The sequence below is a fragment of the Gossypium hirsutum genome, chromosome D05 (assembly GCF_007990345.1).
Source record: "Gossypium hirsutum isolate 1008001.06 chromosome D05, Gossypium_hirsutum_v2.1, whole genome shotgun sequence".
Taxonomy (NCBI): Eukaryota; Viridiplantae; Streptophyta; class Magnoliopsida; order Malvales; family Malvaceae; genus Gossypium; species Gossypium hirsutum.
The window spans coordinates 21,573,121-21,587,477 of NC_053441.1; the positions used below are offsets into that span (position 1 = coordinate 21,573,121).

Here is a 14,357-nt window from a genome sequence, read left to right on the forward strand (position 1 = left end):
ATATTTTCATGCGCTACTTTATATATGCATTTCATTATTTTCATATTCCATAATTTTATACACCTATATATATGTGTACATATTTTTATCTATATGCATATTTTTTTTATATTTTAAAGTATACTTTACACATATATTGTAATTTATGAATACACACATATTTTATTATTTTTTTTTGTCTATACATATAAATATATATATCCCTTTAAATTTTGATTGTATTCACTATTTATTTATTTCATTTTCATTATTATTTTGAACGAATGTTTAATTTATTTGTTTATATATATTGTTATTTTATATGATTGTAGGTTTGACTTTTATTTATTTTATATTGTTGCTATCGCTCGTATCATTTTTACACTTTTGTATTCATTATGATTTTGTCATGTATAATAATGTAATTTGCTTTCACATTTTTTACTACGACTTCATGTTTTTATCTCACTCGATAATAAAATTTGTTTAAAAAATGATTTTTGTTTAGATTCGAGAGGATCGTACCCTAACTTACTGGGTTTCGATTTCCACAATAAATCTAAACACACTAATATTTTCAAACTCAAGTTTTGAAACGATCTCGGGAATCAAGAAAGATCGTGTCCTAACTTACTGGGCATGATCCCTTTCCTAAACCCGAGATAATAAATATCTTTTAATAAGTAAAATTCTGGCATTCATTCACGTATTGGGAATTTGAGACATTGTATTCTAACTTACTGGATATGATTCTCTTTCTCGAATAATGTGAAATATGCCCATTTTCCTGAAAATTTTCAACGTTTTAATACAAGGATCGTATTTTTTTAATTCTTCTAAGTTTTCAATTTTCGACATTAAGACATTAAGTAATCAACTAAGGTACCAATTTTGGGCGTATCGAGGGTGCTAATCCTTCCTCGTGCGTAACCGACTCCCGAACCCGTTTTCTGAATTTCGCGGACCAAACTTGTTGTTTTAATAAAATCAAACCGTTTATTAAAAACGACCGCTTTTCGAGGTGATCCAATCACACCTTATAAAAAGGATTGGTGGCGACTCCTGTTTCATTTTTTTCAAAACCCAAGTCGACCCCGTTTTATCAAAAAAAAGGTGTCAACAGTGAAAAAAGCATAAAAGGATAAGTAAACTCATGATCTGACATAAATTGAAGTTCTATAAAATGCAACTTTCATCTAGAAACAAGGTATGTCTTAAATGATGTTTTATGAATTTGTCTTAACTGGGTTTTATGCAATGAATTCATGGATAGCACCTCACTAATTATACGTTGCTGGTTTATATGAGAGTGGTGCAGAAGTTAATTGTGCTTTAAATACTTGCTTAGTGTTCAAGAAATTTGAAAAGTATTATATATTTATAATAAAAATAATTCAGATCCGACTCAATCTAGTAAAATTTTACAAACATTCTAAAGGGGATCTTCTTTTTCTCTACTTATTGATCAGTGTTATATACTTATAATAAAGACAACCTGATTTGAGATCTGGCCTAATATAATAAAATTCTACAGACATCTCAAAGGGAGAGATCTTCTTCTTCCCTACATCTTGACCTTTTTGATCAAAATTTCCTCCCCTCTATTTCCACATTGGTTGATCATATGAATCAACAGAAAGGTACCAAAAAGTTTTTAAAAATAAACAAAGGGGTTCTTATGAAATTCATATGATATATTGGGTCTAATTATTAGAATCAATTTTAAGTTTAAACAAATTTAAAATTCAAAACTCAATTCCATTTTTGTTTGAACGGAAAGTTACTAATTGTTAAGAAAAATAATTCATATTAGCGTATAAATTGGAAATTGACCAAAACTAAAATTATTGTATAGTTAATCTATATTAAAAGGACATGTAATTAAAAACCATTAAAACTATTATAGAATAAATTAAATCTTCATTCTATACATACAAAGTCATTAATAATTAAAAAACTATATTAAGATATAAACTATATTCAAAAAATATTAAAAACAATAACTAAATAAAAAAAACAATTGAAAATTACGAATTAATGTTAAAATCAAGGGACTTAAATAAAAATATCCCAAAATACAAAACATTAGCTTCCTTTCCCATCCACGTGATTGCAAAGTTTACATGGTGTTTCCTAGTGCTTGTGCGACTCCAACCTTTTATTTACTTTTTTCTTTTCTTTATTTGAACAATTATTTGATAATGATTAGAATTTTGGGATTGTAGCTCATCGTACGTGCAACACTTAAAATCACTATGATTTTCATAATTTATATAACCTATATCGTTTTGGAAATTAATGTTATTATTTATATTGTTTTAATAAAAATACCATCTACCTCTTTTAATTTATGATCCATTTCTTATTTGAAAATTCAAATTGACAGTTGTCTAACTAAACACCATCGCACTCCAATAAAATTGTAATTTTTTCTATCGTGAATAGTACACTCAAAAGTATGTTGTTAACAAACAAATCAATTAGCCTTTTTCTACCACTATTCATCATCTTCTTAATAGCGTGTTTATGTCACGTGTTGAGATTTTAGTTCCGGTCACGTGTGGCCTTAAACCCGAATTTCTTACGCATGAGTCTAAGTTAGCCTCTGATCCTCGCTATGGAGATGCTTGGCACAGTTTACCTAGGTAAGTAAACAAGGAATAGAGCTATTAGAAAGCATCAGAGAGTTAGGAGAATGTGGAAGTGTTTCTATTACTCAAAGCTAACTTGGATACAAATAAAAGAGGGAGCCTCTCCTTTAGGCAAGCCTATTTTGATCTGACGGTTGCAATTAATCTCGAATAGGAGGGGTCGAACTTCTCACTCAGTTTCACATTATCTCTTGGTGCTTAGTTGGCCTCCGCCTTGAGACACATTCAAATAACACCTAGTCTTAATACTTTTGGCTTCTTATTGTGCGTATCCTTCATTACTCAAATGCCACAAAGCCTCATTACTTAAGACTCTCGGTCGCTCCCACTACCTTCGACTTTAGACTCATCTAAGATCTTCCCAATCGTAGACAACTTGGCCTTGGTGGGGAAATCTTGCACCCTACGGGGCCTTACATAAGAAGCAATTAAATGGCTTTCTCTCACCCACCTTAATTACGGCGGCCTCGAGGCACCCTTTATCTCATCAGGGCTTAGCTCACCTTGTCTCCTCATTCGACTAATGGTTGCTATCGGCTCCCCTACTTTTTTCCTTGCCACGATTCTTAGGGAACTCAACTCATTCGTTGGGGTAATCATCTAAGGACTCTGGTACTGTCATAACTTGCATAAGGTTTTAAACACCCTTCGTTGAACTCTATTCCATCAAGAAAGCTGAATAAGGCCACACTCTCGCTCATATCTGACATCTAAAGCATCAACTCCAAAAACTTGTGCACATGATTATGCACCATACCACTTTGGGTAAGCCACCTAAGCTTCGATCAAGCCTCCTAATTGGCATACTTGAGGTAGAATAGTAGCCTAAACTCCCTCCAAAAGGCTTCAAAAGTATAAACGGTTTCACCTCCACGCCTTGCATCATCGCTCTTACAGTGCCACCAAAGTAAGGCAACATCAATTAAGTAAATTGAAGAAGTGTTTACCTTGAGGGCATCTTCCTCAATCCCGATCAAATAGAAGTATTGCTCGATGCTCTAAAGGAAGTTATCCACCTCTTTGGCATTACTCGTACCTTTAAACTCTTTTGGCTTCAATACATTTACTCGATAACTCGACCACATTGGCATGCCGCCACCTTTGGTTGCCTTGACACTTAAAAGTTTACCCTTAAACTTCTTAATTTCTCTATGCATCACCTTCACCAATGCATGGAGGGCCTCGTTCTTTTGGGCAAGCTCACCTAAGGCCTCCCTTATAGCCTCATTCAACTCCTCCATGAGTTTCTCCTTTGGCTCATCTCGGACTTGATCTCATCAAAGGAATCCTTGGTGTCCTCTACCTTTATAAGGACATCGCTCACAACCAACTTAACCTTAGCCATCCGGGTCTTCACAATGTTCACAAAAGCCCATTGACGAAACCTTCTTGCCCTTTATGGCACCTCGATTCTCAACCGTGTCGTTCTGTTGCTCACTTAACTTCTCGATCACATTAGCCATCGTTCCAACCATAGTGTTAGAAATGCAAGGTTTGATATCACTTGTCACGTGCTAAGACTTTAGCTCCGACCGCTTCCAGCCTTAGACTTTGATTTCTCACTAATGAGTCTAACACTTTGGATAGGCTTGGCACACATTACGTAGGCAAATAAATAAGGAAGAGAGCACTTAGAAAACACTAGGGAGTTGGGAGAATATGGAAGTGTTTCTATTACACAAAGCTAGCTTAGATACTGACCGGTTGCACGTGTGCACATTAAAACAACTAATTTATGAAACAATTTTTAAAGTCCATTTTACTGCAAGTATACAGGTCGGTAGTAATATTTATAGTGTTACAATGAAATACCGAAGTATTTCAAGGATCGAACCCAAAGGAAGAGGCGGTTGGGCAATAACTAACATACATAATAGAGGCTAAGTGATTACTAACACGATTTTATATTATGACGATTCATAAAAGATAAGTTTGCAAAAAAAATTAAATATTCTACTCTAGAGACTAAATTGCAAGAAATGTAAACTAGAGGAGCTATCTAGTAAATGACTAATGAGAGTTGGTTGGCTCCGTCCAATACGTAACTAGCTAGTATTTTAAGAGGTGACATGTAGCTAGGGAGGTCGACCCATATTATATCCCTCATGCCCTTAGGCAAAGGATGATGATATACACATAAACACACTCTCCTTCAAGCTCCAACGTCATCCCTTCATTCTCTCAGGCCCTTTGCTCCTCATTCCTTTCTGCTTAACTCATTCATCCTAACCTCAGAGCTTCCTAAATTGGGTAAATTGACTCTGATCTCCTTGCCAATTTTCTAGTATCAACAAATTTTGCGTATTTTCTTTTTCTAAATATTTTTTTTACATACTAACTTGCTTTGATAATTTTTTGCTTATATTTATATCGGATAACCAACATTTAGTCTCGAAACTTGAAAACTTTTTCCAACTTAGTCATTGAACTTCTTTTTTGTCTTCGTTAATCTTGAAACTTGATAATTTTTCCTAGTTTTGGTGATTAAGTGGCATAATTTCAAAATATCATATCATCATATAGACTAAAATTTAGAAAAGTTATCGAGTTTAATAACTAAGTTAAATATTTTTTTTCAAATTCAAAGACTATATATTAAATAATTCCATATATATATATATATGGGGTATGCGCGGTTCTTTTGTCTACAGTACTGTTCTTTTTATGAAACTATAATTTATTGATCAATTATATCAATTAACGCTATATTGATTAATCTTCGAATGAAATCTCACATGGCCATTTGGAGCTTACATTAAACTATGCTTCCAGAAATTTTGTAGCAATCAAGTTTGGTAGGACTTTTATTTTTTTCTTCTCTCTCTCATTACGCTAAATAGAAAATTACGTTATATTTTAATATTAATTTCGAGTTTTAATTTGATTAAAATAATCGTTATTAATGGAAATGCATTTAAATATATAATATCTCCGTATTAAAAGAAATATTAAAATTTAAATTCATTTTTATTGCATTAATTTCCATATAAAAGTAATTATATGAATGAACTAAGTTAACTTTTGATACTAAAATTTAATATTTTATGGAATATTATTACATGTTTAATTCGTATATTTACTTAGAGTTTACATATATAAAATAAAATTCGGGGTAAACTATTAAAATAGTCACTTTTGTTTGTCTCATGTTATATTTTAGTCATTTACGTTATCGTGTTGTAACATTTTAGTCACTGAACTGTTAATTATCGTTAAGTAATAGTAAAGTGACGTGACACGTTAAATCATCATTTCAAACAAAAAATGTAAGTTAAATTACACAATCGGTCCCTATATTTTTTGTTTTGAGTAATTTAATTCTTTTCTTTTATGTTATTTTAACTTTTTTTTTAATTTCTATTATCTTCTGCTTCTCCCTTTATTTTTCTCCCTTCTCCATGCCTTTTAACATAATTTTCTTTATATATTTTTTTACTTGTTAAAACTAGTCCCTATACTTTTTTTTGTACCTGAACTTGATACTTTTTAGTACAATTTGGTACTTGAACTTGACACTTTTTCCTAATTTGGTACCTAAACTTGACATTTTTTTTATTTGATACTTCATCTTTTTTTATACAACTTGGTACATAAACATGACTGTTTTTATTAATTTGATACCTAATTTTTTTTATTAATTTTGAGACTTGAACTTGGAAGTTAAGTACTTTGAAATGAAAGCAAATCAATGTTCGCATGGCATTTATAAATAAAATAGTACTGACATGGTTTTTAGGTGGAGTTTCTAAAATAAAAAATAAAAAACTAAAAAAAGTAACAATATTCTTCATCTTCTTCTTACACCTTCCACCATTCAATCGAAACAACATCCAAAGATACTCCATCTTCTTCGTCACTAATCCTTAATGCATTAGGTTTTGAAATCGGAACCTTAAAATTATAATAAAGCTTTTCATTGAAATTTCGAACTTATGTTCCAAAAACCTATACCAACGTTCATCTTCTTACACCTTCCGCCAATACAATGTCTCTCGTCTATACCAATGAACTTTCACAAATTTCGATTAAGGTAAAGGGCCTATAAATTGGGGATTTCGTCGATTAGAGGTTCTTAATGGAATTTGGGTTTCACAGTTAGGGATTTAGTGGGTCCTAAGGGGAATTGGAAATGAGTAAGGGATTTTAATAATAAAAAAACCATAAAAATCATATTACTGAATTCAAGGATTCTTGTAAGGTTTCAAATTTCATGGGAGATCAGTAGCAGATAAGGAGTAAAGACAACGTGATTTTTCTGAGTTAATTTGTATAATATTTAACAATTTTATGTACTAAATTAAATCTAAAAAAGAATATAGACATTAAAATAAGAAAAAAGTTTTTATGAACGCTTTAGGGTGTCCACAAGATATGTTTTCAGATACTACTATACAATTACAACTCGTTTTTGTTCAATGGATAGAAAACACCCATAGATTTGAGGTACCCAATGTGATCTTAAGCCCTTTCCAATTAATATATGAGTCAGCTTCCACATCATTTAATTTCAATTTTTTAAGTGCATGTATTTTAAACTTGGGAAATCTGTGTGATGGGCCCTTACTTGAATAGATTCGAAAACATTAGGCCCTTATTTGAGGGTTTTAAAATATTTGGCCTTTATTCAAACAACTTTGAAAAGGTTAGGTCCTATTTGAGCATTTAGCCCTAAAAATATGTATAGGATAGGAATTGAAACCATACAAATTGCATTAGTAAAACTTATTATTTTAATTTTTTTTACTTTAATATTGTAAAAATTCCATGTGTTATTATAGTTAATTAATTTCAAATCATAGGTTATGTTATTTTTACACATATATCTGTATTTTATCACGTGTGATAGGATTTTTAATTTTTATTATAAAATAATTGATATTTAAGATTTCGATTTATCTATCCATATATTTTTACATAGATATGGTTAATGATACATAGTAACATATTATTTTTCTTAATCTTTTTATTTGATATATATTAAACCTAGGAGAAAATATTTAAAGGTTCTCCACCTTGCCTATCATGCCACGTGGCGTCAATCCGGATACCAAAAGATAAGACGGAAGAAAAATTGAGGAGAAACGAATTAGCTTCAAAAACCCAAAAAAATTGACTTCAAAAAAAGGGATCCGATAATGTAATGAAATTTGTTGTCAGACTTCAATCTTCTTATATTGAAATAATAAAGAAAAGCAGCTTATATTGAAAAGATGAGGGTTAGCTTCCTTGCATTACAAGATGTACGGATCATTGAGAACAGAATTTAACACAACTTGTTATAATTTTTTAAAATATCAAATAAATAATAAAAACATGGTTGTGTTATGTTGGAAGAAGATGCAGAGGTGGAATAATGGTCCCATCACTCCGGAAGCCAAACAATATAATATTTCCAAATTGACATTTCTCATTTTCCACGTGGCACCGCGTATACTCTGATTTATTATCTTTCTCTCTCGCTCCCGACGGCGTTTACCAGTCTTTTCTATCTCCTCTTTCAGCTTTTTTTCTCTTTCTCCCTCCCTTCCACACGCCTCTTTTCCGCTCCCATATTCTTCTCACCTGAATTTTCCCTGGAAAGTTGGCCAAGAGGATAAAAAGTTTCGTTTCCCTTCTGAATTGATATTTTTGGAAACCCTAGATTTACCTTGATTGTAGAGCTTTTTTTAGATGGATTTGGCTGCATATGCATTACCTACCTCGATTCTTTAGTCGTAGAAGCGCGATGTATTCGAAGAGGAGCCGGAGTAAGCCGAGACTCGAGCGCCGCAATGCAGCGAAGCACATCGACTACGATGCAGCGTCGTTTTCTTCGTCTCTCGATGATACCTCTTCATCTTCTTCTCTAATCACGCGATCGCTCGATTTGTCCGATAAAACCAGCTTCCGTATCCAAGGAACAGAGGGAGAGTTCGACCTTATTTGTCGGACCTTGGGCCTTTCTGGTCCTGAAGATTTTTCCATTCCAGCCGCCGCTTGGGAGTCCCGTAAAATTCGATCCTCGTCGGATCTTCTGCCTCGGTCCAGATTGAACCGGCTGGATAGTCCTGAGGAAGAGACAGGCAAGATAATTTTAGAAGACGGCACCGAAGTAACAGTCTCTGAATTAACTGATAGGGTTTTGGCTTCTGCTTTGACCGAGGATGACTCGCCCGAGTTGAAGTTAAATGAGTGCTGCTGTGATGATAGAAACTTGGTTGATGTTGCTAATTCAACTGAATTGAAGTCAAAAGCATGCTGGGTTTCGAATGTTGTCGATGGAGGAGGGAATTATGGAATTAAAGGGATTAGGCCACCGGGTTTAAAGCCGCCGCCGGTGATGAAGCTACCGGTAGTGGATAGCGCTTGCTCAACTTGGGATCTGTTTAGGGATTTCGCCCCCGAAGATGATAAAGGGTGTACAGTTCAGGTTCACTTACATTCATCTTCCGATGAAGAAGAAGTTAAAGGAGAGAAGGACAGGGGTAATGAAGAAAATGCTAAGGAGGAGGATAATTCAATGAGAATCGGAGAGACTGCAGTGCTTTCTGAGTCGTGCTCGTTTATAACTTCAAATGATGACGATTCTTCGAGTTCTACCACAGAACCTATGTCAAACATTTCCCCTAACGGTAGGTTCAAAAGAACAATTACTTATTGGGAGAAAGGTGAGCTTCTGGGGCGTGGATCATTTGGATCAGTTTTCGAAGGGATTTCTGAGTAAGTGATGAAATTCTGTCCCAACTTTATTTCCAGCTTGATTAAATGCTTATAGCTAGTTCTTTTTAATCAAGATAATTTATCTATCTTTTGATATGCGCAAATTAGTTTGGGAACTGCCTTATGCCTAATTGTCATAATTTTGTCGCTTGGGGCGGCGCTCTTTTAGAGATTAGAAAGCATCTAGGGTCAAAAGCTGTTCTTGGTGTTAGTTAAGCATCCAGAGAAAGGCACTTTTGTATTTGTTTTTATTTTCTTTGGTCATCCTAGTTTCCATCGCCCATTCCCTTAGTTCTTTGGGGAGCACTGTTTTACATGTTTCAGGGTTGCATCCTAAGATTGCTAGATAGTAGATATCATTGATGCCGTTAATACCAATAAATACCTAATATTTGGACATCTTGTGTTTTTTCTGCCTCAAACTTTAAGGGGTTGACGCATTTTAGCCTTAAGGTTCATTAGCCTTTAAGTGTTGCTTTGTTTGCTGCTTGAAGTTTTGCGTAGTTGATACACTCATGTAGCCATTTTTGTGGGCAAATTGTGGATGATTATGAACCCCTTCCTCTATGGTGAGTACAGGTAAAGTCCATTATTGACTTATGAAGGGTTCTGCTTGTCGATTCCAGTCTATGGCTTCCGATGATCCTATGTGGTTAGAAACTGGTTAACTGTAGATATCCTGTTCTATAGCTGATTTTAAGATGATGAATTTAGTTGTTTTCTCCAAGCTCCTAATCTACTCTTAACCTTCCCAATCATTATGTAATTAACTCATGTCAAAAGGACATTACGTGCCTAAGGCCTCTCGAACCCACAACCTCCAGGAGTCTGTCAGCAGCATGCATACCATCTGAGCTAGCACTTAGTTGGTATGAATTTAGTTGTTACCTATTGTTCAAGAGTTGAAAAATAAACCTAGGGAAGCACATTGCACTGCGATCTTTGAGATGTGAAGCTAATTGTTGGTATTTTGGAAACCTATGGAATGACATCATCTTGGAGTGACTGAATGAAGTACTGTTAGAAATACTTTCAAAATTGCAAGGAAAAGCCCATTTTATCTTATTAGCTATTAATTGGTTATCTACTTGTCCAATAGATTATGTATTGCTTTTATTTAGGAAAGAGATGTTTTTCTTTTACTCATGCTTTACTAAATATTTATTTATTCATGTCCTTGTAGCGATGGGTTCTTTTTTGCTGTGAAGGAAGTTTCATTGCTTGATCAAGGAAGTCAGGGGAAACAAAGTATTATCCAACTTGAACATGTAAGGCAGATTTTCTCTTCTACTTCTTTAATTGTTCATTTTCATGAAATAACCATCTTCTACTTGTTTCTGTCTGATATAATTTCTTTATTTCCTTTCGTTTTCAGGAGATTGCTCTTTTAAGTCAGTTTGAACATGAAAACATAGTTCAGTATTATGGCACAGATAAGGTTCTATTTTTTGACACTCAGCTTAATAGGATAACCTCATAAATGTTCTTCTTCTTAGTTGTTTAATTTTTTTTCTTTTAATTTTATTGTCTTTGCAGGATCAGTCAAAATTATACATCTTTCTTGAGCTTGTAACCAAAGGATCCCTTTTAAATCTATATCAGAGGTATCATCTCAGAGATTCTCAAGTCTCTGCATATACAAGACAGATTTTGCATGGATTGAAGTATCTTCATGACCAAAATGTGGTTCACAGGTAAGTAAAGGGACCTTATGTTGCTGCTTAATTATTTATGTACCACTTAAAACTTTTGTTTGTTTTCTCTAGCCAAATCTGAGTTTTTATTTGTATTTCTTTTAGGTGTATTTGCTAACAGCAAATTGCTTCATATGAGAAATAAAATAAAAATTTCTTTACTTTAACAGATAGAAGTTTTCAGTCCTTATCTCTATTGGGATCTGTTGTAATGAATAATAATCTGTATGCATATGTCATATTCCCTCTCGGAAGGCTTTTGAAGTAGAGAATATGAATCATAATCTGTATGCATAGAAGATTTTTTCAGCATTTTACTTGCTATTATTTTGTATTTATTTTTCCCTTAAGGTTAGATGCCTGCGCATTTGTTCTTGTTATGATATTGAAAGTAAAATTGTGTTCTTTTTCTATGCTCTACCTAAGTTTCCATGCACTTAGAATATTCTCCTCTCAAGGCTCATTTACTTGTATGTTGATACAGGGATATCAAGTGTGCAAACATATTGGTGGATGCAAGTGGGTCAGTGAAGCTTTCAGATTTTGGGTTGGCAAAGGTTTTTATCCGAAACCTAAGACTTCGATTGTCTTTCTTGTTTTATTATCTTTAAGCAGGTTGAACTCATGTTGGTGCTGATGCTTGTTTCCAGGCAACCAAGTTTAATGATGTTAAATCATGCAAAGGGACAGCATTCTGGATGGCTCCCGAGGTGTGCTTCTATTCTTTCCTTTCAGAAATGATAACCTGTAATAGCTGCCGTTTGATTTGTGTAGAATATCAGTTTCTTTTGTATTGGAGATCCTGCTTGAGATATTTAGCTTCATAGGTATACTGAATATTAGGAAATGATGACATGCATTCTTGGTAAATATTTCTCTTCTATACTAGAGATATTCAGCTTATCAGAATACTAAGTTATGAAAAGGATGATAACATAATTCTTTTCAGATATTTATTATAGTGTACAAAAGGTGTGAATCACTCTTTGCTGATCCATCATAATTTTCTCAGGCTTCACTCAATTGGCTGGATCTTAACATTTAGTTTACAGTGAACACTTCTTTTATCTTTTAGCTCACTAGTAATTTCCTAAGTAGTATTTGGTTAGAGAATTTTCATTGACGGATAATTGCTAATGTTTTGGTGATGGCAGCTATCCTTTTCTGAAACACTGCTGGCCCTTTTTTTAAATCATACCTGAATGGTGTCTTCAGTTTCTAGTTGGATGGGTTCCAGTACTTTTTTTTCTAGAAACACACCATTCTTGTCGTCTTTTCCACGTAGTAGTTTTTTGTTTTTGTGACAGACTACCGGTGATGATTAGTCCTCCCGAATTCTGATTCTCAGCTGTTGAATTACAGGTTGTCAATAGGAAGGGTCAAGGGTATGGACTTCCTGCTGATATATGGAGCCTTGGTTGTACTGTGTTGGAGATGTTAACACGTCAGATTCCATACTATTATTTGGAACATGTATGTACCTCTTCTTCCTGATATGAACATTAGTTTACTTGACAATTAAGTTTATGTAAAATCCAAATAAAGAAGAAAAAAAGATCTGGAAATTTCTGTGCTGTCATGTCCAAATTTCAAAAAGGCTTATAGGGTTTTAAAGCATGAAATTTGGTTCCTACCATGAAGCTTTGTCCAGAAAGGTGTGGAGGAATATTTTATTTGTTTCAAATAATTTCCTTCTACAAGAGCTATACTACAGGTGTTATTGTTGACTTAAATTTTTATAATCTCCTTTATTGTGCAATAATGTCATCGTTTGTGTAATTCAAAACAGATGCAAGCATTGTTTAGAATTGGCAGAGGTGAGCCACCTGCGGTTCCTGATTCATTGTCGAAAGATGCACGAGATTTTGTCTTGCAATGCCTACAAGTAAATCCAGATGCTCGTCCAACTGCTGCTAAACTCTTGCAGCATCCATTTGTGAAGAGGTCTTTTCCCACACACTCAGGCTCAGCATCTCCTCATCTTGGTCGTCGGATATGAATGTTTAGCCATGATACTAAATTGCAACAACTAATCAGGTAAACATTTTCTGCTGATCATAATCCGTTGGCAACATGCTCCTTTGGTCAGATTTCAGAAGAAACATTGTCCTGGAACCTTCATTATCATAACATGTTAGCTATCTATATCCTAAGACACCTGAATATCATCAGGTAACAATGGTACATTTTCGGTATCAGTTTAGCTTCATTCAGAGCTTTGTTCTTGTATTTGTGTGCAGAAAGTTACACATTCACGGAGTCTAGTTACTGCATGCAGCTCCGTCCGTCATGAGGAAGAAGACAAGTTTGCCTCCTCGGGCTCTGATGTTGCTACCTTTAGTTTTGCCCCTAGAGACTCTTAAAGAGTCTCAAACCTGGTAGGCAGAAAGCAATTCTGAAGCTTTGGCTATGGTCTAATGGCATTGACATTTGATTTAACTATCCATGACCATGAACCCACGATGAAGCTGTAGAGAGCTGAGCTGCTCTTAATGTTAAAATTATTTGTTATAGTTTTGTCAGGTCTGGGATTTGATTTAGCCCTTATTTTCTGTAGATTTTTTTTTGGGATTTGGGTGAAACATTAGCTGTAGGGGAAATTGTTGTAACAGTTAGAAAGTTTGTATATATGTATCTCATTATTGGTGCAAAAAATAAATACTAGTTTGCTCTATGTATTGAATATATCTAATACTGAGATTACGAGAATTACGTCACTTTATGATTGTTATTACAATAAATAATATATTTATTTGCATGTAGACCTGCTGTTGAAGGTTTGCCTTAAAAATGAGAAGGATTGGAAAAAAATTTCAGGTTGGAAAAATAAATTTGAATAAAATTTATGGGTTAGGCTTTAGGCAAGATTTTATTTTGAGCTCAAGTTTGGCCTTAAAAAAAATTTATCCCACTAAATAACTTAATCCAAAAATATAAGTTTTAAAGTTTTTATTTAATATAATCAAATATTTATTATATTTATTTGTGTTTTTAATATAATAAAACATTTATTATATTTATGGTAGTGTTGTTTAATATAAATATTTTTAATGTGTTAAAAATTTTTTATTTTAGCGTTTTTTAAGTGTATTTAATTTATTATATTTAAAAAATATTTTTAAATAAAAACTAATCTAAAAAAATTAAATATGAATAGACCGGGTTGGGCTAGAGTTTAACTTTCTTAAATTAAGTCAAATTTAAACAAAAAAAAAATCTATTTTTTGGACAGACTAGAACCAAATTTAAAACTTTAATCTAATAGACTCAATCTATCCGCCCCACCATGAGTACCTCTATTTGCATTATGATTGTCTCATTTTGCGATTTTAAT

General features: G+C 33.4%; 1 protein-coding gene across 1 annotated transcript; it reads left to right on the top strand.

Moving 5' to 3' along the window:
* The first annotated feature begins 7,950 nt into the window (after positions 1-7,950).
* LOC107942035 (mitogen-activated protein kinase kinase kinase 1) lies at positions 7,951-13,740 on the top strand. Its single transcript, XM_016875674.2, has 9 exons — positions 7,951-9,329; positions 10,513-10,597; positions 10,705-10,767; positions 10,866-11,023; positions 11,508-11,580; positions 11,674-11,733; positions 12,386-12,496; positions 12,813-13,060; positions 13,264-13,740. The coding sequence occupies exons 1-8, from the start codon at positions 8,317-8,319 to the stop codon at positions 13,020-13,022; spliced, it is 1,773 nt and encodes a 590-aa protein (XP_016731163.1). The 5' UTR covers positions 7,951-8,316; the 3' UTR covers positions 13,023-13,060; positions 13,264-13,740.
* Positions 13,741-14,357: the final 617 nt, after the last annotated feature.